We start from the raw sequence: 25,678 nt of genomic DNA on the forward strand, positions 1-25,678 counted from the left end.
TTTTAAAGCAACAAATGGAATCCTTACTGTTTTGTAATACAACATACATTCACAGAACATTTGATTCTCCCAAATAAAGACTTCCAAGATATATTTTCCTATAGAAGCACCAGGAATGTCTTATGAAATCAGAGCAGTGATATATTTAGCAAGGCCTACATATGAATCTTTCTGTGAGCAAGTGACAAAAAAGGGAAGTATGCATTGGTCTTCTTCAATCGGATAATCTTTTCAAAAATAATTAATAGGTTAAGTTACAACTGCTCTGAATTGAGCATTCTTTTCTAGTCTTGAAAATAGAAATCTAAATTTCCTAAATAAACTTGCAGCTAAAATAGATTTCACACCATCCACTCATGCTTACCTCGGATACCTAATATAGAAGTCAACTTATATTAGTTCCCCTAAGCAGGCAATAGAATGAGAAAGATTCCACTCACAGGGACTCTTAAACCCATGGAGTGAAAAGAAACTTATCCATACATAATATTGTTTCATTAGAAGTTGAATTAAAAAAAATAATTACCTTGGAGGAAGTCCTGCAACTATAAGCTCCAAAATAATATTACTTCAGACATTCACCTTATTTAAAAACTTCCTCTACAAAAGTATTTCTATAATGCAGTCAGTAATAAAAACAGCAAAAGCCACAAGTACGTTGTACAGATTCAGTGCAAGTTACCTTTGAGCAGGTTGTCGTTTTACCGCTTCCTTGCAAACCAACAAACATTATAATGTTCTGTTTTCCTTTGGTAGGCGTCCATGCTTTGACTCCAGGATCTACAAGCTATAGAACAAAGGGTAGCATGTTGCAAAACTGCATTTCAGAGACTTGTAACACTTAGTGTCATACTCAGCCCTGATCAGTGCCTGGTTTCATGTTCAACAAAGAAATCCAATTTTTTGGATATTTAGGTCTCAGTTTGGCTTAGATTCTTTAAATTCACAATGAATACCCATATATCTAGTATATAGTGTTACACATAATCATTCTATAACACTTATTTTTTTTCATAAGACTAAGCACCAAAGATGAGGCAGCCTATATATACTGCAAATAAAAAAACACAGAAACTTAACCTCCGCCCCACTATCTCTGCACAAGATCGATCTCTTCTACTAGCGAGAATCCTACAGCATGGAAGACTTTTTAGGCTTAGTCTCTTACTTCTGGAATGAATAGGAGCATACAATCCATGGAGCCAACACATGCATGATCACAGACTACAGATGAACAGAAGACAACATGTAATAGGAAAGAGGCCAAATACTGATACCAGGTATGGACTTGACCAAACAAGCCGATAAAAAGTTGCCAGGTTGTTACTTAGACTTTTTCAATGCTTTGTAAGTAGTTTGCACAAATCTTCCCTAGAGTAGCAAGGACATAATGCTGGGACCACCAAAGACAGCAGTTCAGGAGTTTACAGTCCCTTATCTGTATTTTGTCTTTAAATTTATTGAAATAGCTGAACTTGAAGGTTAGTCCAGAAGATACACTCAGAAAGTAAAGTTCCAATCAGAAAAAGTACTACTGTTTGCATAGGAATTAGCTTTAGAACAGAAAACCTGACAACCCAAACAGGCAGAACACCTGTTGGTACCGTACAATAACCTTAAAACTTAGTTTACTACTGTACTGCTCACACAACACAGGCTGTAAAAGTAAAGCACAAAATTCTGAAAGTCCTACTTTAACAAGTTCCTTAAAGACAGCATGCTGAATCATTTTTCTCTTGTTAAGGCCAGATGCCATCTCTTCAAGATCAATTGCAGACCTGAGTTAAAGAAAACAGTTTTAGGAAAACTGAAGCCATGAAGCACTGGTAGAACTTGCAGCATCACTTTAACCTAGTAGTAAGTGAAGTCTCTGCAAGTTGAACAGCAACCTGATTTGCCTTCAGTTTTTAGGTAACAATGTATTCAAGAAGTGACATACATTACAGGCATACTCTTAGTATGTAGAACAAAGGCAGGTTTCTAGTATACTTGTATCTACTTGACTTACACATCTCAAAGCAACAAGGTAACAGTGCTGATCATTTTTGAAGATCTATCTAAATGCAGCACAGAACATGGAAAGATGAGGTGTCTAGGCTGTAAACAAAGTGCTTGTTTACTATTCCACTCAACTGACATTTTTTTTATGAAGAAAGATCAAAGCAACTGGCTAGACTTGACGAAAAGTATTTTGATACAACTGGCTAGATACTGCTTGAAACTGAATTTTTTTGTTAAAGTGAAAACTATGCTTCGAAGGTAGACTGGACATGTCTGAGAAAATCATATAAAATTATAGTTATTCTTCCATAATATCAAGACACAATTATTAGAAAAATTAAAATTAAAATTGATGTTGATCACTTACTTGACATTTTCTCTTAGCTGCTTCACAAGTTTAATATTAACATCAGCTTCCAGTAATGCTGTGCATACTTCTTTTAACATAGCATTTAAAACCTTTGGAGTATAGAAGAAAAATGGTTTTACAACACACGTTGACTAGCTCAGCATTAGTTTCCAATAACAATGAGAAAGTCTATTTATGACATAGTAAAGGCTTTTATGACATAGATGCATGAGGTCTTACTGTTATATCAATTGTCACAAAGTCTACACCATTTGCTCATATGCAAATCAAGTTTAAATCTGAAAGGGAAAAGGAAGCACCTCAATTTGTTACCTGCATTTTCAGCATAAACTATACTGCTGCTCTCTAGTACGGTTTCTCAGGCAAACATGTGCTTCAGGAGCCCGTATTAGTAGCAAAAACCTTTCTCCTTGCACAAGTTCTAAAACTATGCCAACCTTACAACCTTTGGTAAGCCTATTTTTTAGTTACTTCAGGGAACAAAACATATTTGTCTACCTGAAGTTTCTAGCAATTTACTCAAAAGCTCTTCCAAATGATATCTTTTAGTTTTCAATCCTGTTGTTCAATCCTTACAACGCATTCACCATTTCAAAATCTTAACTCAAAAATACAGACTATCAAGTCAAGCAGATTCCAGAATCACACACTGGCTAGGACAGTAAGGCAGCAAACTCCTCTCATTTTAGGGTGCAAAGCCTATACTGAAAATCATTTCTTCTTCCACAGTCCGCCTGCTAGCAATCCAGTGCACATGTCCATAGCACAGCTGAACACAAATGCTGGTGCATTCTGCAAGGTCTCAATGTAGCTCCCACCAGAGCACAGGCATAAATTGCCTTCTTCAGTATTCGCCACTTCTAAATGCTACTTTCCAGGAGTACAGCCACCAGTCATGATGACCCAGGGAACGTGGGGCCCACTATCTCTGAGGTGACCCTATGCACCTAAATCTAGCACTGCATTTTAGCTATCAGAGGCTATAAAACACTAGCTAGATATTTCACCTGAAGGATGGAAAGAGCCCAGGAATAATATTGACTAACTTTCAGTTTCTCATCAGCCTAATCTACCAGAACTTTGCTTTCTACATGTTACAGTGTCATCATGCACTTGTGTTACATACCTCTTCATTGATAATCGTAGCATTGCTCAGTGAGCGCAATGCTGAAGTAATTTTTCTTCCAAGATCTGCTAGAACCATTTTGGCGGCTTCAAAACAAACTCAGAAGAATCTGAAAAACAATTAAAAAATAGCTTTAAAGCTAGCTGAAGCTATACCGTCACAATGTTATTATTCCAGTACATTCTGGGTTAAGTAACCTGCTTTGCTCTCCAAAAAGCACGTTTGAACTTTTAAAGTATTATTTTTAGCAAATACTGGCCTGAAATTGATTTTAGGACATCCCGATGGCCTACTTGAAAACAGAAATACCATCCTGCAACTAAGAATCATTTCACTGCCTGGTGTATTTGTGCCTAAAATTCATCATGAAAAAATAGCCCAGACAGAATTCCAAACAGAACACTGCTCCCTGTTTCCTTACCAGGACGACGTTACATCGCAGACTTAAAACCAAGCCAAAGAGCCTAGAAGCTACAGATCCTGCAGAGACGACATGATCAGAAGCAGTATGCTTTGCTAACGAGAGTGAGCACTGTCTGATCAGTACCATTATATCTATCCCATTCTTAATCAAATCAGATATCCTATGTCAACAACCCCATAAACACACATGTATTTTAATTAGCAGAATTCATGTTGTGGTTTTGGACTGTTCTGTTGGGAAAGCAGACCATTTTTTGTTCGTTACAAACAAATCTTACATACAAGCCTAAAACAACTTGACAGTTAGAAAAATTAATTAAAAAATAATTCCTGAAGGCTACACTTGCAAAGTCAACATCTTAACCCTCTCTGCCTCTAAAACTTTGGAAAGCAACAACAGAAATAGTCTGATAACAAAGCTGCAGCAACACAGCCACTGCAGAAAGTACTGCTTCAGGCTGCTCTTGTTCACCTCTGGACTTCACAGCTGCTTTCAAACACTCAGCTGGAAATCCCTCCTAGGTCGATGCTGAATTCGAACCTCACACACGCATTCTTCCTTTCAGACCTGAAAGCAAACTTCCCAATGTGAAACCACGTGTAATCAAAACAGCTGACAATTTCCACGCTTTTTTTCCCCGCCACGTTCCAGAACTGTACAGATAGCTAAACACAAAAAGTTAATTATTTCCTAACAAACATTTTCACTGCCGAACCGTCCTACGGACCCAAAGACCCAGCTGTGTCAGAGCAGCCAGCGGCCATGAGCACCAATTGCCACGCAGCACACATCCGTAGCACCATTGAGCCCTGACGCAGTGCCGCGTACTGCCCGGCACGGACCGAGGCCTGGCGGCGGACCGCAAGGCTGAGCCGTAGGGCGCCGCGGCATTGCGGACACTGTAGGCCGCTCGGCGGCTGCCGGCCGACGCGCACGTCGGGAGCCGCGGTGGGATTTGAGCCACAGCCCGAGGAGACGCAGCGCCCGTCCAGCCAGCGCTGAGCCCACCGAAGCCTGTCCAGACAGATGAGCGCGCCGCCAACACGCTGCTTTATGCGACGCCGGGAGAGGCCGCCCGGCGCGGGCACTCACCGGCGGGACGGCGCGGGGCCTACTGCTGGCGGGGCCGGGCGGCACTGCGCTGCCCTGCGCTGCCTCCGCGCTCCGCCACCGGCAGCGGCGACCCGCTCCTACCGACCGGGGAGACGTCACCACTCGCCTACGCCCTGGGCTCACTTCCGCCGCCGGGGCACACGCCGGCCGCCTCGCTAAGGCCGCCACCACTCGGCGGCGCGCCCGCGCTCTGCAAGAACCCCGCCGAGTTCCATCGCGCCACCTTAAGAGCGTCTGGCGGGAGGGGCTGAAGCGGAACGGCCCTCGAGCATGCGCGGCGGGCGGGATTTCCGCTTCAGGCATGCGCAGATCGCGGGCGTCTCCGGGTCGGCTTCTGAGCGTGCGCAGCAACGGTCGCGGAGCGGCCGGGTGCGAGTTGGGGTGCCCCCCCGCGGCGGCCGGCTGCGCGGCGATGGAACTGGCGGCGGCGCGGCGCGCGGTGTTGGCCGCCGTGCGGGGCACGTGCGCCGCCGACCTGCCCCGCCTGCTGCACTGGATGCGTCACAGCAGTAAGCGGCCGGGCGGCGGGAGGCCGAGGGGAGACGAACGCCGGCCCGCGCGAGAGGCTCGGAGCGGCCTGTTGGGACGGGGGCCGCCGAAGGCCCGCGCCCTGCCGCCTTAGGGTCGTTCTTATCGCGTCCGATGTCCCGACGCCTCGGGCTGCGCCTGGAGATGTTTTCATAAACGCGTAGGGAGAGTTAGAGGCCAGGCGCGACCCCGGCAGCGCTGCCACGGTCCGCCGAAGGGCTGGGACGGAAAGCCTGCCGCTGCCTGCGGCCGTGCGGGTAGCGGAGATGCGGGCACCGTGTGCCGATCGCTGCCGCGGCCTGCAGCGTCGGGAAATGCATGGCCTGAGCGTGCAGCGCACGCCGTGTGCGACCACGACGCCCTCCCGGCATTATGCATCATCTGATAGGAAAGTTGTGGACAGATGCTTCAGGGCACGCACAAGTCAGCCTGCACAGGTAGACGAGAAATAGGGAGTCCCCGGGGCTTGAAGAGGGCTGACCTTTGATGGGTATGATTAGACTTAACTGTAACCAGACGTTCTTGTGTGTGTGTTTTTATTTACACTTATGCATACATAAATACATATGTCTACATCTGTCTGCATATATAGGTAGCACCACTCACAGCATGTCAGTAGCAGCTGGTGGAATTTAGCCTAATTCAGTTTCCTGGATTGACAATCTGTGGAGAAATGTAGAGCCCATAAAACGTGGTCCTTTGCTACTGCCTGTAGAAATGACCAGTTTCTGCATCGACTGGTCGTGCTGCTTTGGAAAAATTACTATCATTTGCTCATTTTTCTGATGCAATTTTGAGGTTTTATAGACTCCCCACTAAAATGTACGTTTGTGTTCACGTGCCTCTATAGTAGAGGAGAGAGGACTGCAATGCTTTGTGCAAACCTGTAAGAATTTGTCATTGTTACCCAGTGAGGATGGTTTCATTGATTTGTTAGGCCATTCACCTGCTCGTATTTTCCCACTCTTTTCCAGAATAGCTTGTGGTTCATTTCTTTCTTTTCTTCTTTCTTGAGTGAGCTCAGACTCGAGCAGAGAGCCCTCTTTCTATTACTGGTTTATGTTCATTTGTCACTGAGCAGTAAGTAAGCAGAGGCATGAATCCAATTTCTGTTCTCTTTCTGCAGTTTTGCCAGAATCACAAATGTTTGGGGTGCTGTTCCCAACAAAACACTTTGATGATTCCTCTCTCCGTGCTGCCCCTGGTTCTCTGATCAGCTGTGTCTGCATGCTGACAGTTACCTTCACTGTGGTCCTGCCCCCCTCCCCCCTGCCAGCAGTCTAATTATTGTGTTTGAGTGATCACGCTGTCCTCATTTGTCCTCACTGTAGCTTGTGGGGAGAGCACTAATAATTAGTGCTGGTTGTCAGAAGAGCTGGGACTAAGGTTTCTGCTGTTGCATACTGAACACAGGAATTTGGGGTTCCTGTGTGCCAAAACAGTCATGAGAGAAGTTGAAAAGGTACTACTACATTTCTGTACCACACAGCAGTATGGGTGAAGGAAAGAAACAAACTTTGTAAAGAAAAAGAAGTGTAGGGATGTAGGGGTAGCATTCTGAATGGAAAAAACAGTAAATGTAAGCAAGGCTAGGATAAAAGGAAACACGAATGGTATCCTCACCAATAAGTTCTTTTGCTGTGGTCTGCGTTTTCCCCCCTCCTGCTGCCAGCCTATTCCCATTCCTGTCAAGGTGTTGTGCTTACAGTTTTACTTCCAGCTGAGGAAGATGGGGCACAGTGTTAGCTGTGGTCAGGCTTGCTTCTCTCCCAGACAGAGCGTGCATGTAGTCTTACAGAAAGCCATATGTAAGTGGTTGCCTTTTAGCCATGTTTACTTATTTAACTTAATTGATGCTTTCTGATTTGCATGCTATATGTGTGGATTAAAATAATAATAAAAAAATAAAATAAAATAAACTTTTCCAGGATGGAGCCAGATTACATTTTAGTGAAACAAATAACATAAAGACCTTTATGTAGGTGGAGCAAAGAGAACATTATCAGGTTCTCAGTCTAATGATTTCTGATTAGTCTTTCTTAGTTATTACGGGAATGTATGTGTACGATGCTATTCATTTTCTTTGTCCCAACCAAGAATGAAATAACCAGTCATGCTTTTTTTAGTCTTGCAAATTTTAGAAGTTTCAAATTTTTACATATGATGGAAGAAGACAGTACAGTTTTAAGGCAGCTGCTTAGCAACGCGGCATTGCTGTTTCGCAGTTGGCCAGCCCTTCCCACACACTGCAGTGGGATGTACGTCATTTCATGGTGACTCGCCTTCCAGCTTTTCTTTGGAGTTAGTCTTAGATCACAGAGAAAATGAAGCGATAGCAGTTGGAAGGTGTAGCAGGAATCTCTGGTGTTTTAACTGATTCTTTTTTTTTTATCATAAGATGATTAATGCTTTAATATCCTTCTGCAATAAGCACGTTCCTGAAGTTCTGGCTAGGAAAGCTTGGGTGAAGCCCAAGGGCTAATTCAAAACACTTGGGGAAACCCCCCTGAAGATCCCACTCAGTTGGTCCCAGCATTTGATGTATAGCTTCTATATAAATGTGTGCATGCACGCATTCCCAACTGTTCTGCTGCTGCCCAAACTCATAAAAATTTTCAATAGCAGGAGAGGTTGCATTTGGTAAGAGCGGGTGCTGGAGGAGATAAACAATGAAAGCAGAGATTGATCAGGCTTCTGTATCTCAACAGAGATGCAAGAATCAAAGTAAGTAGCCCCAGGAATACTAATTTCAAGATTGAAGTCACCTAATCGCTTTACTTAGTGGCAACTGTTCATGGCGAATCTTTGCTGTACTTGGAGCTCCAGTGCAGGGTTGCCACTGTCCGTCTCTTGGTAGATGTCAGTGAAACACAGATAAGGCAATAAAAAAGACCCTTTGTGGTTTTCATAGAATCACAGAATCATAGAATTACCCAGGTTGGAAAAGAGCTTGAAGATCATCAAGTCCAACTGCAGCCTAACCATAGTACCCTAAATTCATTGCACTGTCATGGGATCTAAGATAAATGAAAAAAAAAAAACAAACTCAGCAAGGCCATAACAGACTGATAGTAGCTTTTATTTTCAGTTACGTAACAGTGAAGTAAAAGAATCTTACAAGCTTTTTCCATTTCACACATTTTAGTAGAAACTTTTCTATTTGAAGCTGATGTTTCAAAGTGATTTACAAGGCTGAACTGCCAGTTGTTCATACAACATTGTATTGTTTGAAACAATAATTGAATAATAAACCATCACAGATCTTCTAAGTGACGTATAATTAAATATGATTATTTTTTTCTTTTGGGCTCACCTGTACTGGGGGTAAACCAGCTTTGTAAGTGAGTGGCATAGAATTTACTCTTGTCACTTGGAAGATGAGGTCCATCAGTGCTGTAAGCTCAGACTTAGAGAAGGTGATGAAGGAAGGGTACCCGACAAAGTTAACCAAACCTTGGTGGGTGTGTTTCTTTATTATAGTGATGTGCATACACAGAACAAAGCTTTTCTCAGTAACAGACCACATTTGTCCAGCTTTTATATTATGTAATTCATGGCCAAGGCATTATTGTGTTCCTAGGCATCCTAGGTAAAATTAGCAGATGGTGATTTTTACAAAGCAAGGACATAGTATGAAATGAGGGAAAGAACCTCTCTCACAGGGAGTGTTGTCTGTGAAAAATCAATTTAGTGTAGGGTTTCATATCCAAATGGATAGAAATGATTTATCCAAGTAGAATATCCTTGTAAAAGAGATCAAGTAGTGTTGTGGAGCCACATTAACAGGAAGGTATTTCTTACAGTGATACCATACCAAGAACCTTCTTCACTATTCTCTTGTTTGGTTAAACCTGTTGTGTGATGAATCACCAATTTTAGGAACTGGCATTAATTTTCGTTGTTACTCTCTGCTGAGACAAATGATACTGCTGTGGGAGAGAAATCTTAAGAATACCAAGTACTTCTGAGTTGTTAGTCACTGAAACTTAATGAAGGTGGGGAAGGCCTGTGATTAGAAAATGGGTAAGTGAAGTGACTAGTTTAAAATTTAACTTTGAAGGTTTTTTACAGTTTATGAATGAGAAGAATCAATAAAATAAGCTCCAGTTATATTTCTGTTGGGAAAAAAAAACTAGATACTCTTTACCAGTAGTTAGCTATGTTTGAGGATACAAAAAGCATTTGGCATTCCTGAGGAATCTGTCACATATATTGAGGTCAGAGGTTGGTTCTGACATTGTTAGCCAGAAAGAGACTAGTAATGTGCTAGAGATGTGGGACTTCCTCTTTGACCTGTTTGTCCAGTATCATTAAAGCACACTGCACGACTGATTTAGTCTTGTATCAAGTAACACGGATGGTAGTATTCACTTCTTACATCTCTGAGGCTGAGTATCTATCTAGAAAACCATAAGGTGCTGGCTGTTACAGTTGCTTTTGCTAAATCCTCGTACAAAATCATCTATCGCTTCTCTTCTGACATGCAGTATGCAGTACCTGGATGTGAAGGTGTTGGTGTAGCAATCCTTTCTATACTGTGTGAGGTTTTGTGATGTTTTCTTACTACGTGTCGTATTTGCTGTAGAAAGACTGAGCAGCACCGTGGTGTTAATTAGAGTTTTTGCAATGTGTTGATTAAATGTTAGAAATATGTGTTGAGTAGATCCAGTGAAACCGGTTTTTGAAGTAAAATACAAACACTATTGCACTCAGACTTCCTCCATAAACAAATGATTGTGATTCATCTTGCAGCATTTCATGAACTGTGCACTTCTTTCCTGGTTAGCTGTCTGCTCAATGAACACCAGGTTTGCACACTGCATTTCGTATATACAACAGGCACTAAAATGATAGCAAAAATAGATTTCTATTTTAGTTTCTTCTTTGAAGATCCTTGTAAGCTGATACTGAGATTCTCAAGAGTGAACAATTTGTTAAACACCAGGGTGGAGCTGATAAAACTGTACCAGACTGAGGCAGAAATACATATTTTCATATTTGGCACCTGCATTCTGTACTTGATGGCAATCTGAATGTTTACATACTGCCAAAGTAAATGAGGCTTTGTGGGAGCTGCTGCTGTTCTTGCTTTGACAGGAATGGTGTGACTCGGAGCCTGCATTTAGTCATGGGGTAAGCATGCAAGTGCAGAGCATGCCTTGTGCAGCTCCTGCTGTTTTGTTGTCCTGGGAGGAACGTGTTCTGACCTCCTCCTCTTCTTTGCAATACTGACAATTGGAAAGGAGTGCTTCCAGTGGCCATTTATGTTTCAGTGTTAATGTCAATGGTTTCCAATGGCCATTTATTAATTATAATTATATTAAATGTTTTCAGTATTAACATTTCATGTTCTTCATTTGAGCTGCTCAGATGTTTTAAGATTTTTGGTAGGTTCATACAGATCATCCATGAGAACTGTTGTACATCGTTGTGTTTCCTAGGAGGAGCTCAGAGAGCCCCATGTGAGAAGTTCAGTGTTGCGACCAAGTGTTGTACAGAAGGCAGTCCCAGCAGGAAGGACAGTCAGGATTTGAGGAAGGGGAGCATGCTGCCCATCTCCTTCTGACAGCACCATCTCACTGCAGCACAGATGGGACATGATGTACAGCCTATAGGACCATTCCCACCACCCTTGGCCAGGAGAGGTCCCTCAGGGTGTGAGGGAGCAGGCCTTAGCTCATCAATTCTGCAAAGAAGGGAACTAAATTGTCCTCTTTGCCATGTGATATGGCTGGCACGGTGGTCTACAAACTCTTCCTGCATTTCATTAAACTCTGTATTTGAATTTGATACTCTTAACAGCTGGATGAGGTCTCTTGCATAGTAATAGCATTGTTGTAAAGCATCTGCCAGATGTAGGGGCTTATTGCCCCCAGGCACCAGTCTGTACAGCTGCTAATATCAGCTTTCTGCTCTCTTTCTGTCCATGTCACTATTTTTCCTCTTGCTTCTTCAGATGTTTTCCACCTCTGCAGATTCAGCTCTCTAAAGTTCTGTCCTAGTGCCCATGGACCCATTCCCACACTATTAAGATTTCTTCCAGCTTAGTATTATCAGATTTAAGCTACATTTAGTGGGTCCACCTTCCCGTAATATGTGAGTTTACATCTGTGCATCTGTAAAGGCCTGCTCTGAGCTGATCAGAATAGTCCCTGCTTCTTGAATGATCCTAAAGAATCTGGAAATGTTGAGCAAACTCTGGGACTCAGTGGGATGGGTGCTTATTAGAGGTTTCATGTTAAAATGCTGACAGGCTAGAGCTGCTGCTTTGCACCTGTTGTGTTGTTCATGCTGCTTCATTTGCAGCTGCCTCCTCTGTCCCACCCAGTTCCTCACTGCAAAGTTTGCATCTTTTGGGGAGCTGAAGTTTTGGAGGATGTATCTGTGAGCTGCTTCAAATGGCAGATTGCCTTCTAAAGTGTACCATGCCTGTCAGGGCTTTGGTGTGTTACTGTTGTATGTTTGTGAATAGTAAACTAAATACATTTTAATACTGTAGGGAATTTAGGATTATCTCTTGGTGTCAATACTGGCAAAACCATTTACAATTGTACCTTCAAAGAAGATACCGTTTTGCATTGATGAGTAGTGGTTTCTTTAATAGTGTTGTTCAGACTACAGGGCTTAAGCATAAAGCATTTCAGTAGCATTTAATGCTTAAAAATGTAGCTGGTGTCTGGTTCCTACCTATAGTAGCCTTGTATTTTCTCACTGTTTCTGGCATTGCTTGTGCTTCAGAAGAGAGATTGTACTAGCACAGAACTGTAGTATGTTTCATAGATGCATTTTGAACCTGCTTGCCATCAGTCTTGCTCATACAAATGTTCCCACCTGAAACAGCACTGCTAACACTTAGAAAAGCTGCCATACCTTTTGGTGAGTGGAACATGTACATGTGAAAATCACAGTCTGTACCGTTAGTGGCATTCTAAATAGAACAAGAAGCAAACCAGAAGGAAAGGGGAACCAGACAAATCTGAAGAGATCCAGATGGGGTGACTGTGCTTTTTAGGGTTAGGTTGTTTTTAGGGTTAGGTTGTTTTTTGTTTTGTGTTTCTTTTATGCATATGTAGTTTTGACCTGATGGGTGCCTTTGTTTAGAACCACCAGTTCAGTGTCTTCTGAGCAGGCAGGGGGCTGACATGAGACTAAGGTATGTAAGCAGGATGTTGTCTGCAAGGCGTGAAAGTCTGCTTGATGCAAATAAACATTTAGCTAGATAAATGGGTTTAGTTCTGAATACTGCAGGTCAGAAGGGATGAGAGAGTCCAGAAGTTCCAAAGGGGAGTGATGAGAATGATCAGACTGTAGGAAAAATGAAAGAAAGGGCTGAAGAAGTGGATCTTGTTTCTTCCAGAGAAGTGATGGCTGAGAGGATGTGATGAGTCTTTGAAGAAATAAAAAGCTTCTATATACGAGAAATAAACAGATTTCTCTACTTCCGTTGTAAATTAAACAAAAAGGTTTAAGTTGTGGCAGAGAAATTTAGATTAATTACCAAGAAAAGTACTGAATTCTTATGGTAATAATAAGTGTAGTCCAGCACTGGAATGGGCTGATAAGGAAGACTGTAGATTGATAAAGGAGGTTGTAGATTCTCCAGCATCCAAAAATACTTAATTTATTTAGATAATGGTTTGGGAGAAGTATTGGCACTCAGAATTGACTCTGCCTTGGAAGAAGAAGGGTTGAAGAGGTAATAACTTCCCAAGGTTCCTTCCAGGTCCTTTTTCTAAATGCCTAAACTAAAAAAGACAAAGAAAGAAGTGTTGAAAGAATGCAGGGATATCTTGGAAAAATAGCAAGAATTTACAGTGTGGCTTTGGAAGAATTTACTGGTTTATATTTACTCCTATTTTCTTTCACATTTGAAATATTTTGATAGTTTTAGTCACATAAAATCTAAGTTGAACTGCTGAACTGTGCATTATCCCTGGTTGTTTTTTGTAACCGCTTTATTAGAAAGATTGGAATGTACAAAGAAAAACTTTTATAAAAAAAGAAAAGCAAATAAAAACCAAAACAAAACGATGTGCGTTCAGGCAACTGTGAGTTTTGTAATTTCTCCGATAGTTCAAAAACATCTTTGATGTTTTTATATCTTAAGCTGAAACAGTATCGCTTTAGTGGCAGTCCAGACCATCGTATGTGAGTTATAAGTTTATAAATATGAAAATAATTTGAGATTTCAAAAAAAGTGATACATTTATTTCCAGTGTTATTACAATCTAAATCTGTCACTGGCTGGGAAAACTAACAAAGGCTGAAAAATGCATTTCAAATAAAAACCTTATCCATCTGGTATTGTTTATGTCTTGCAACTATATTGTATTGGTCATCACTTAGTCCACATGATCTACATATGATTGTTCAGAGTTTTTTGTTTGTTTTGATTTATAGGTGACTTTGATGAGTTTGTGGTGACGAACAATGATGTTGTACTCAAAAATATCGCTGAAGATTTGCGGAATCATTTACCCATTGAGGCAATGTTTAATTCGGAACATCTAGCTATCCAGAAAGTAAGTTAATCATTATGGTCTTCTTTTGCTGAGCCATGCATTTATTTGGGGCTATGCAGTTTTACTAGTTGCTCATAGCAGAGAATGAGCATTGGATTGAGATATGGGTAATTGCAGTTTGGTTCTCAGGTCTGTTTCTGTGTAACTGTGTGACTCCAAGGAATTTGCTTCATACTTCTTAAAACTTTCGTCATAAATTATTTGGTGCAGCTTTTGTTCTCTGTGGTGTGCTACCTGTCACAGCAGTTCTTTAATGATAGCTCCACAATAGACTCTTAACAGTCCCTTGAAAGACAATAGAAATACAGGGCCAGTGTTCAGCCTTTGCCATAATGGGAGCAGCCCAGAAGTGATTTCCAGTTCTTTTCAGATTGTGATGGCTCAGAAAGAGGTAGGCCGTGAGCCCTGTGGGAAGGGTGAACACCTCTTCTGCTTCAGGTGTTAAAATAGCTGGAAAGTGAATGCATTTCCTGAAAATGCTGAATGGCTTTTAGATGAAAAAAAAAATGGATTGACCACTCTAGGAATGGGAGGAAAGAGGAACTGGAGGATAAAAATTATACCCCTTGAAATGATGAGAAGGCAATCATCTCAACTGCTATTCTTTTGACTGGAATTTACACTTGTGTAAATCAGGTATTTCTAGATTGAGGCATAAGGCATGAAGATGAAACTACTTGTATGGTTAAAGTGAAGAAGCAAAATTGCCCCTTCTTAGTATACAGTCTCCTCTTGTGGAAGAGAAGAAGCTTCTCTTAACTTTTACCTCCTCTAAGCATTTCTAAGAAGACAAAGTTCACAGCAGCTCTCCTACTCAGCTGTCAAAACCTGCAGCTTTCATTCCTTCGTCAGCTTCCACCTACTGCTTATTTCAGTGAAATTCGATGAGCCAGTTTTCATGCAAGATTTCTGTCGTTTAATTTTGATTTGTTACTTCTGAATGGGGAGACGCTTGGCCTCAAGGATTTTGGTAAAGGTAGACCAGTAATGTTAAGAGAGATGGTTATGCCTTTCTTACGTTTTCTTCCTTTTCTCAGATACATCAACATCCTCTGCCCATGGTTCATGTTGATGCGTTCCTTTATGATGATGATTTTGTTGATACAATGTGTGAGGAAGGGAGAATGAGTAGGAACTACTGCACAGAGTGTGGCTCATACAAGACTGCATCTTTAGGTAAGTGCTCTTTTCGAAACGTGAGAAGTGAATTTTGTTCAACTTTACATACTGGTTTGTGCAATGACTCAGCTGGGCAACTCAGCATCCATCTGATGGAGGACTTTGTGCAGAAGGGTGCAGTACACAGGCCAGTATTATTTCCCATAACCCATAGAAGGAGTCTCCTAAGTGTGTAAGTCCAAGCAATTTGCTGTGAATGAGTGACCCTAGTTGCCCACAAAAAGTGCTATGTACCACTGAAAAAGTATATACAGGAAGAGTACTACAGCAGCCCATGCAGTAGCTTCAGTCGTCTCATGTACACTGAAAAACAGCGGAGAGCACCATCTACCTTAAAGCTTGTGTAGCGTGGTACAGATCAGTGTTGTCACCAGTACAGCACAGACACCGAAGAAGGAATAGCTTATATGGAGAACATTCTGTTCCTTACAACCTTGGTGCTGAATATTAAGCTATTAGAATGTTGGCTCATAAAAAGATTTGCATGGATTGTGTTGAGTTTTAGGTACCATGTTTCCTTTTCTACATCAGTGATTCCAAGTTATTGTATTTTGTTTTGTTTAATACATGTCACTCTACAGAAAAAGGTAACTCAGTTTCATGAAGGATTTCAAAATACTCCATGTAAAGGAATAAGTCCCTGACTTGGAGCAGTCTGTTGACAGGCTGGATCAGATCTGCAATCCCTGGTTTTCCTGGGATCCCTGCACTAGTTGAGGAAGGAAAGCAAATGGGTTTTCAGTGATGGTAACTCCTCAGATTAATATTTTGTTGGTTACTAACACATCAGTTAGTACTGCCCACCCAACACCTTTGTTCTGTTCTTATTTCCCAGAGTTTATTTCGCATTCCTTTTCCCTCATGGAACTGAAGTTTCTTTATCACCATGTACTGCCTGACCTGACAGGAAAGGTAGTGGTTGACGTTGGCTCCAGGCTTGGTGCAGTGCTATTTGCGGTAACTTCCAGCACAGGACTTTGTATTTTATTACTGTAACAAACATATTCCTTCCTCTCTGACTTCCTACTCTCATTACTCAATCTTGGACAGGTCATTCTGAACAGCATCTCTGATCTGGCTGAATAAAGTATGGTGCTGCTTCATAGTGATTTTAATTTTTGCTCTCTCAAAAGAGCAAAAAAAAACTTTTCTCAACAGAAAAGTCTGTTGTCCAACACAGCAGCATATTGCTGTCACACATACTGCTCTTTTGCTAATTCCTGCTCTGTCTCTCCTCCAGAAGTGAGTTTGTCCCATATGTCTTGACCATGTCTATATATAGATCAGATATGTTAAATTCCTTTATGAATCTGACAAACTGTTGAATTATACAAAGGAAGGCTTTGATATGAATTTGTCTCCAAAAACATATTGTCCTGCTCTGCATTTTAAAATGCACATAAAATACTTCATCGAGAAACTTGAGTGCAATTTTGATTGCTTTTGGCATGGCTGGTGCAACATATGGCCAACAGCAACGCAAAACACACATTACAACTTTCTTACAAAAGTCAATGGCTGTTTAGGGCTCAATCTTGGTAATGCTTGAGTATGTGATTTTACTTATCTGAATAATCTAATTTTGGGATGACTCAAATGAGAAGAGTTACTCCCTTTTGTCCATATTTGCAGCATTGGGTCCTGTAATGATAACACTTTTGCTAGCTATTGAATTTCTTTTGAAGTACTTATATGCTTGTAGTGTTATAGTAGAAGATAGTTTCAAGGTAAAGCAGGAGAAATGTTTTTCAAGAAGAGTTCTACTTTTTATCATGTTCAGAAATGGTAACCTTACCTTCATAGGTTGCTGTCACTGAGTTGAATGGGTTCAGAAAGCATTAATAATTAGACTGCAGTAGGTAGTCATCTTGAACTTTCTGTATCTTCAGCGTTGTTTGCCGGTGTTTCCCGGTGTTTGCAAAGTGTTCTATAGAGACAGTTGCAAATAGAAATTAAAGCAGTGTCTCCATTAGGGAAATATAGGCTCAAATGTTTTTGTTTTCATTTTTGTTTTTTGTTCTTTTTTAACATCTCTTACAAATTTCTACAATCTCAGTCCAAAATGGAGCCACTTCAGTATTTTTGGGTGTATCATTTAGAGATGATTTCTCAATTTTTTTTCATACGCATCTCTGTAAAGCACCTGAAAATGGCAGTAATACACGACTTAGAGGTGCTGACAAAGACTGTCCCAAAATATCCCGTTCTATTATGGGTAGTAAGGTTATCCTCTGTTTTCACTCACATTATGTGTCCTGGCTGTTCTTTCTTCTCTTGCTTTTTCTTCTTCCATTCTCACAAGAAACAAAACTGCACAGTCTTTTGCCTTCTTGCTGTTTTTATAATTTGGTTTCTACAGCTTTTTTCCTTCCCAGGCCTTTTTCCGTCTACTTTGCAATCGAAGTAAAGTTGAAGCTTTCCTACTTTTTTGTTATTTTGACCTGTTGTTTTGGATCTCTTACAAAAAAAGTTTGTGAGACATAAGTGGAAATAGTCAAAAGGGGCCTAGCTTTGAAAGATATATCACATCCACTGTAAGGCACTTCTTAGTTTCTTTTTCTTTGTTAAATACTTCCTTAATATTTACTTTTGTTGTTTTGTTTTGTTTTTTTCCATTTCAACTCAAATATTTGAAGTTGTTTTAAAGGCATCACGGTTACTAAACTTCCTTTTCCTAATGTAGGGTTATCTTTATAGCTCAGCATCCCAACTGTATGGAGTAGAAATGAATGCAGACTTTTGCCAGTTGCAAGAAATGACAATTACAAAATACCAGTTCATTGACAGAATAAAGGTAACTAAACATATGGCTAAGTGTGTATATTTTTAACCGCTGTATAGTGGGTATGCTATTTGTGAGTGTGACTGGTAAACTGGCTTTCTGAGAAATTGTTTCTGCCTTTGCTTGCTTTGGTCTTAAACAAAGGGTTTGTATTGGAAAAAAAATCTCAGTGTGGAAAAAAGAAGAAAATTACCAAAATATGATAACGTGATGTATGCCCTAGCTTCTTTCCCAAATGGATTTGCCTGCTGGCTCATGCAAAACAGATACATCTTAGCTGTTTCTCCCAGTGAAATGAACGACAGCATTGCCACTGACTTCCTTGAAAATGAGTGAATCAGAGTTTCTGTCTTGAATAAGAAAATCAAATGTCTGTGCATTTCATTAACATTAGCAGAAGGATTTGTAAATTTGCATCTAAGATCACCTGGAGGACTTTTGGCTATTGGAATTTGTTGTCTTGGCATGTCAGAGCATGTGTACTTTCCACAAACAAAATGAGTTTCAAACAATATGATATAATTATGGGAACTGTTTCTCAACTCCTGTTATGGAAATAAGTAGTACTATTATTTTAATGAGAAAAATATTTGTGTTTTTTTTTTCCCTTTCTGGGGATGACCAGTTGTTTTGTTTCCAGCAAAAACTGGTAAGTAGAATATGCTGGGTGAAATACTGGCTTTAAATCCTGTGTTATATGCGTATGCTCTTGAGTGGAGTCACAAAACCTCTGGGCACAGTTATTTCTTGAAAATTAAAGTAACTGATTTTGAACCATAATGAAATAATAAACATACATAAATATAACACCAGATAAGTAGTGTCATTGGGTTGCCCAATTCAGTACCAATTGCCGACAGTTTATCCATAAACCTTTAATTTTTGCATGTCCTTTGTGTTCCTTTGAGATGAGGCTGAAGTCACAGTTAGAACTTTGTCAAGTTACTTCAGTGGAACTGGAGATGCGTATACATGCTTTTCAGCCTTCTATGTTCTATATTATAAGACTTTGTTTTTCCTTCACACCTTGTTATTCTGCTGATGTATTCATTTCAGAAGATAAAGATAAGAAGATCTGATGTTTTCAAAGCAACGCCTGAGGACTTTAATATTTGAATTTCATTAGATGCTAATTTAGTCATGTGACTTCTGTTATCACCATGCTTTGAATATCTCATTCTTAGATTTTTATTTTACCTCTCTAGAGATATATACTAGCTTAAAAATAGTCAGAATCCAGCTGCTGATAATAATTTATGACACAAATTTTGAAGAGACCCTCCTTAAATAACAATCGTTTTTCAGGATGTACTGAATTTTTATTAGAATATGATCCTAAAGGACAAAAGGGTGGAATCCCGATCAAGATTTGGTTTGTTAAAGTATATAGAAAGTTGCTCAGTGTCTTTTGATGTCTGAGCAAATGTTTAGATGCTGGAAGGAAAATAAAATAGTTCAACAGATTTAAAATCAGTTGCTTTCCTCTCTGTTGTGCCAACATATAGCCAAGCTGAACAGAAATCAGGTACAGCTGACGTAGAACTCAGTGTTTCAGCTGGACCGGTATCTGGGCCTGACTTGTGGTACAGCCATATATGCTCTTGTGGTACTGCATTCTCCAGCAGGAACAAGGGTGGGTTTAACAAGAATGGGCTGCAAAGGTCAGTTTAATCAGTACAGTCTCCTGTTCTGTAAAAACAGTCTAACTTTAATTTAAGGTCTGAGCATTTTTGAGGTAAATGAGGTATCAGACAGCATACGTTTAAAATTTCCTGGTAGCTTATTTTTCTGAATCAAGACTAAAAATACTTGGACTGCCTTTAGCAGCAAGTGAAGAAAGTTCAGTAGTAATGTGATGTCTTGTGCCTCTTATGTATGTGATCTCTTCCTCCATCAAGCTGTCATTTTAAAAATCCCTTTGGGAACAGTCCATCAGTCACTTGGGTTTGAATTAAACGCTGCTGCTCAGGTGTTTTGTACAGAAATGTGCTGGTTTTGTTACTTTCTCCCCTTGAAAATCAGAGAGTAAATTAAAATGTCTCCTTTGCCTTGAAATTTTGACGTGAATCCCACTTACAGCATAGATGCACTAATAAATTATGGAGGAATCCAAGTGCTGATGCATGAGTTCCAGCAGTTCTAGCTGAGGCAAGTTTTGTCCCTTGCTGTTTGTTCTGCCCCTCTGCAGGAAGCTGTAGCCCATGTACTGCAGTTAAGGCTGTATCCATAATAGCTCTACCACCTCAGTTATTTATATAGCCTGTTATTTATATCTATAGTTAGCAATGGCTTTATTAAGAGGACCTAGATTTGCAACCAGGACCTACCTTCTTTAGGACAGCTGGTGGTGACAGTGACAGGAGTGGTCTATCTTGTTTCTCTGCTGCCTGGATGTTTGAACTTCTTTTTGATCAGATCCTTTGCAGGTGTTGTTTATACTACACTGTTTTAAGATAAATTATCACAAATATTAGTTGTCTTAATATATTCTGTATATCGTGAACTAACGGATAAGTTGTTCAGATATTCACACATTGGTGGTGAAAGCTGTCATTTCACTGATAAGTCAGCTGTCCATATTTCTCAGTGAAATATAACCTTCAAATACTAACCTGCCAATTCTGCGTAAACTCTAAGAACACAGTTACTTCCCTTCATTACAGGTAGCAGTAAATTTAAGGAAATGAAGCTGTTGATACCTAATAATTTCTGAATAGTAGACATTTGTTTCTGCTGTTACTGATCTTAAAACGTTTGGCTCCAGTTTCAATTGCAGTAATGTACCCTGATAGCATCAGTTTGGATCATCAAGTGTGACAATTTGTCATCTTGTTCCCCACTGGAACTCCTACAGGTTGCAGGGGTGGTAGTATCTGTTACCTCTGTCAATCAGAACAGCATGCTTTACATGTTCTTTATGAAGAGGGATATGTATCTTACCCTCTCAGCAAGTACTGATATGTTAAATGGGCAAAGTGTTTCTCAACAGGTAAATGTTTATATTCGGTACAAACTTTAAGAATCAAAAATTCTTTTCTGCATCTTTCAAATATTGGAAGAAATCTGCAAAATGTGAAATTGTTGAATCCATAACATTACTGTATTCCCTGCACAACCCAGTAGTAGTTCACACAGAAAAGACCAGACATTGATCAAGTTTTCTGTATGCCTTTAACATGTATGGATGCACTTTCAAAAAGTTTTGTGGAATTCAAGGAATATTCACATCGGCTTTCTTTCTCTTACCCCCTCAAAAGATATTCTAGTTTGTTTCTCAGATTTAGGATATGATGCACTTTTCTGTGTTGAAGAGGAAATCAGACACATCTTGTCAGAGTGCTAATGAGCACTCATGGTCTCTTGTCACTATAATCTCACCTGTTTGAAAATGACATGACGTACTAATATCCTTTTTGATAGGTGAAGGTAATTGAAATCAAACCAGCTCTTGTGCTTACTGGAGAAGTAGTTGCTTGGGAAGTTAAAGCACTTGCTGTCTTCCAGTGCCAGCGAGCATTTTGCATATCCAGCACTCCCAGTCCCTATATAGGTAATGAGAATTCAATTGTCAAATCTGTGTCTGTAGTGTATTTTCTTGCTGTGATCCCTTAGTGAGGCACTGAGCTCGTGAGGGGCCTTCAAGTATTCTCAAAAAAAAAAAAAAAAAAAAGTATCTAGTTTAATTTAACTGCAAGCATCTACAATTAGAGGTCAGTGAAGTACCCCTTTTTGTGATGGGTTCAAAAAGGTCGCAGCATGTGTTGTAATATGTCATTGGTCTTCATGTTTATTTGAAGAAGGTATTTGTCTCTTAAATTAATTTATGTTTTGTGAATTTTTTCTCCTTCAGGTGGTTCATGCAGACATCTGTACTCAGGCTTCACTTCTTCAGAAGGCTGATGTTGTTGTAATGAATAATGTCTTTGAATATTTTCTTGACAGACTGGAACAGGCCAGGTAAGATATGTGTCCAAACAAGTAATCTATTTCTTTGGCACTGTATGTGTAACCTTGTAGAAAACTTTAAGGTTGTGCTTTTTGAAGTCACTTCCATAAATTATGTAAGGAAATTGTTTCAAACTGCCTTTACTTAATTGTTTTTCTTAACTGCTAAGATAGTACAGCAGCTGTTTGTTCAATTCACTGAGTACTGTTTCTTTGTTTACCCAAATCTTGCCCTGGGTCCTTGCACTGTTGAGGGTCTGAAGTGGATTTATCAGCATAAAGCTTCATTTTCAGGAAGAAGACAGGTTGCTCTGACTTGTGGATGTCACAGCAATGATACAAATGCACTGCAAAACACAGATGTTCGTATTTCTAATGTATTTTCATAAGGATGTGGTAGCAAATAAATGCATGATTAAGCTGCTTCTTTTTAGGGTACTGGATGCTTCCAGATGAGCGTTTGTTAATCATTATCCATTTAAAACTTCAAAAACTTTACCTACCAAAAGTTACTGTGCCTTTAGCGCAGGTAGTTAAAAGAAAAGGGTGTCTGTGTCTCCACTAGCATTTTAAGTTAAGGTGTGTTCTCAGTACCAAACAGTAATCTCAAACAGAGACAGAATGGGTGGGTGAATTAGTGACTGTTTAATTTAATCATTTAATTCTTCAAGAATTCAGTTGTAGTGGCTTAATGTTGCATTAGTAACATGAAGACAAATTACATTTGAAAAACAGTGAAAATTATATTCTTTTTAATATGAATTGCTGTGCTGTTAGAAATGAACCAGCCTGCAGAATCAGAAAAAAAGGAAATGCTGGGGGCTATATTTAGATACTTCTATTGCTGATGTCTTAAGAGACTTTTGTCACTACTGCAAAATAAGTATGAATAGAGCTGCTTAAAACAACTTTGTGCTTGGGGATTGGATTGATGTTTGATTTTAGTCCAGAATGAAGGTATTGACGGTACAAAATGACATGCATGTATTTATCAGAGTGAAAAAAAAATTAAAAACCCCAACATTTTAAGACCGTGTATTTCTTCTGTTTGTAATATAAAGTCTGATTTTGTTTGTACGCAGTTATTTTCTGAGACACAAACAGTGGGTGATAAGCATATGTAACGAGTCTTCAAGCTCAGTCTACCTCCATCAACTTCTAGTGTTGGATTTGTTGTGTCTCAGAGGTGTTTTCTATCCCTGAAAATTGATGACGTATTTTCAGAAATGTTTCAGAGCTTAGGAATTTATTGGTTATAATATAAAGTAAGAATATATTTATTTCCCTAAAACCTAACGACCTGCTTTTCAATGTGTTTCAGAGCTTGGGAGTTTATTGCTTGTAATGTAAAGAAAAGAGGGTCCTTGTTAGTTACAGTTCCAAGCCTTAAAGAATCACTCTCAAAGCTCCAGGTAAGCTCTTTCAGCCAGTTTTAGCCAACACATTTTGTCACTTTCTATGGAAGTGGCAGCTCTGTTCCGGAGGTTAGGTGCCTGCCAGTGTTGCCATCAGAAAGGGTATTTAATTCAGAGCATAGACTAAAATGTGCAGGACTCTGGTTTCTGTTTCTGGGTTGACCACCAACAATCTTCTGTACTTTAATTGTTCCTACCCGTAAAATGGAAAACCCAGTCTATATCAGTAGGCTCCGTGAATCATTATCATGCATATTATTACCAAGACTTTAGCTGTGAAGTTACGAAAAATAACATTGTATAAGCTGCATAATAATGTACATTCTGTGATAATAAGTGTAGTCACAGATCCAGGCCAGAACTGTGACAGTATCCACTCCCCTTAAGACTACATCCAGGTATAGGTGTAGAACCTCAAAAGTACACATATATTTACAAGCTTCTAGTTAGAATTCCTTTCTCTATTTAGCTTTACATTTTTGCACTCCCTTAAAATATGACAAACTGTTTTGCTAAAACAGTGGGAAAAAGGAACATATTGAAGAAAGGACCATCCTTGATGGTATCCTATCTTCTTTTCTGCTGTCAGCATCAAGAGTAATTCATAATGTGCCATTATGAGCTATTAGAAGTACAGATGAGGAGAGATGTGGTATCCCAGCTAGGCAAGTGACTAACATCAGGTGTATCAGATCAGTAACATAGCTTTAAATTGTGGTTGGAAACAAAAAACAATGGCAGTGCAACTTTAATGATATTGAATATCCTGTGCTGCTGCTGTTCTGTTGTTCTCTGAGTACTAGTCACTTAGAATCATCATGGAATCATAGAATTATCACTTCTGACAGACCAGCCTCTGCTCTGCATCCATTCTGCCACAGGTCACTGGTAGATTACAGTTATGTGTATGATGCCTATACAAATTATATGGGCTAGCTTTAGTTGGGAAACAAAATGCTGATAATACATGACAAAGTTACTTATAAAGTGGCTTGCTAGCCAATAGTCTGCTTTAGAGAAGTTAAATCATTTGTTGCCATGTGCCAATGGATGAAATGGATCCTCAGCCCCAGGAGAAGCAGTGATGTCATTTGACATTCTCTTGAAGTAGAGAGAAGTCATACAACACCTTTGTAATCTTATTCTGTATTCTCTAGGTGTAAAACAGGAAAGTTTGTGTGATTCTTTCATAGTACAGTTAGCTGCTCCCTCACTGCTTCTGTCAAAATGATGCCCTGAGATCAAGATGCTTGAGGCTCATACAGATACAGTTAGAGAAGCAGTTGTAACATACTAACACAATATCTAGGCTACCAGCTGAGATCATGTTTAGAATTTGTCATTATTGCACTCCTATTTAAGTTAAATGGCATTTCCAGCAATGAATTTATCCAGTGCTGCATAATTTGCAGTGACTAATCAGTCTAATTATTCCTTGCTTTCCTAATGTCGTGCTGGCCTTACTCCTGTTGTGTTTCTCAGAATTGTGTTAATTTAATGATCTGTTTTCATTGTTTCAGACGGATATACAGCTCAGCCAATGGGTAGAGGAGGTGCAGCTAAACTATGATGTATATGTGGAAAAGGATGTTGACAGAGAAGCACTCGAACAAATACATTTATACAGGATTCTGTAGCACCTGGAAAAACTTATTCATATCCTTGCAGTATCATTTATTTCTAGTCTAAAATGAATTCTGATTTATACGTATGAATAAATTGAGTAAAAGTTGTTATTGTGGTTTATAATGTTAGAGTCTTTCTTTTTTCAAGCAAGATTCCTTGCATAAGCATTTTGTCTGACAAAAATCTATTGGCTTTTAACTAAAAGGTACATTTTACTTTAGTAGAAATGTTAGAAAGAGTGACTATTGACTGATGGCAAAAGAGTTGTTGTTCCCTAGCATTATGCACTGCTAAGGTTTGCTGAATATATCAAAGCTAAGAATGGCAAATCATTGTTAATGGGTGATAGCAATACATTTAACATAGTTACTTAAAAGCTGCATCTGTTAAGATATTTCTGTTTTGTTCTGTCAAAAACCAAACTAAAACTCTTTCTCCTATGGAATTCTTAGATTTTCTTTCCATGGTCTGCCAGAAAAACTGAGCATTTTCTGGCATTAGTTAAGAGAAAAGACTCCATCCATTTAGTTAATCCTTAAGGTAAGGATGTTAAAGTAAAACACTGAAAGGTACTTGGGAGGCAGTGAGAATTAATACCACAAGCCTGGAACTGAAGGACGCTGTTCCATGCTCTGCACTTCTAGGGA

At 39.7% G+C, this 25,678-nt stretch overlaps 2 protein-coding genes across 4 annotated transcripts in view; one reads left to right on the forward strand and one right to left on the reverse strand.

The window, feature by feature from the left end:
- Positions 1-5,152, reverse strand: part of LOC140252927 (signal recognition particle subunit SRP54) — a 29,951-nt gene extending 24,799 nt beyond the window's left edge. For both annotated transcript variants that reach the window (XM_072338171.1, XM_072338170.1), the window contains exons 1-5: positions 5,014-5,152; positions 3,498-3,606; positions 2,369-2,460; positions 1,694-1,778; positions 683-787 (exon numbers count right to left, since the gene is read on the reverse strand). In XM_072338171.1, coding sequence (XP_072194272.1) covers positions 683-787; positions 1,694-1,778; positions 2,369-2,460; positions 3,498-3,575 — 360 coding nt within the window. In that variant the 5' untranslated portion in view covers positions 3,576-3,606; positions 5,014-5,152. The remainder of the gene's footprint in view (positions 1-682; positions 788-1,693; positions 1,779-2,368; positions 2,461-3,497; positions 3,607-5,013) is intronic.
- Positions 5,153-5,385: 233 nt separating this feature from the next.
- Positions 5,386-25,148, forward strand: LOC140253063 (uncharacterized). Of its 2 annotated transcripts, none has more exons than XM_072338410.1 (8): positions 5,386-5,543; positions 13,963-14,084; positions 15,122-15,260; positions 16,099-16,220; positions 17,947-18,057; positions 21,896-22,002; positions 23,312-23,402; positions 24,926-25,148. In XM_072338410.1, the coding sequence occupies exons 1-8, from the start codon at positions 5,447-5,449 to the stop codon at positions 25,040-25,042; spliced, it is 906 nt and encodes a 301-aa protein (XP_072194511.1). In that variant the 5' UTR covers positions 5,386-5,446; the 3' UTR covers positions 25,043-25,148. The 2 variants fall into 2 exon arrangements, with proteins under 2 accessions (XP_072194511.1, XP_072194512.1); XM_072338411.1 differs by having other exon boundaries at positions 16,099-16,175.
- The last annotated feature ends 530 nt before the right edge of the window (positions 25,149-25,678 follow it).

This window comes from Excalfactoria chinensis, chromosome 5 (genome assembly GCF_039878825.1).
Source record: "Excalfactoria chinensis isolate bCotChi1 chromosome 5, bCotChi1.hap2, whole genome shotgun sequence".
Taxonomy (NCBI): domain Eukaryota; kingdom Metazoa; phylum Chordata; class Aves; order Galliformes; family Phasianidae; genus Excalfactoria; species Excalfactoria chinensis.

Coding starts and splice junctions, on each gene's coding strand:
- LOC140253063 (XM_072338410.1), top strand. CDS start 5,447: ATGGAACTGGCGGCGGCGCGGCGCGCGGTGTTGGCCGCCGTGCGGGGC. Junction 14,085..15,121: donor AACATCTAGCTATCCAGAAA/GTAAGTTAATCA, acceptor TCCTTTTCTCAG/ATACATCAACATCCTCTGCC. Junction 16,221..17,946: donor TTGGTGCAGTGCTATTTGCG/GTAACTTCCAGC, acceptor TTCCTAATGTAG/GGTTATCTTTATAGCTCAGC.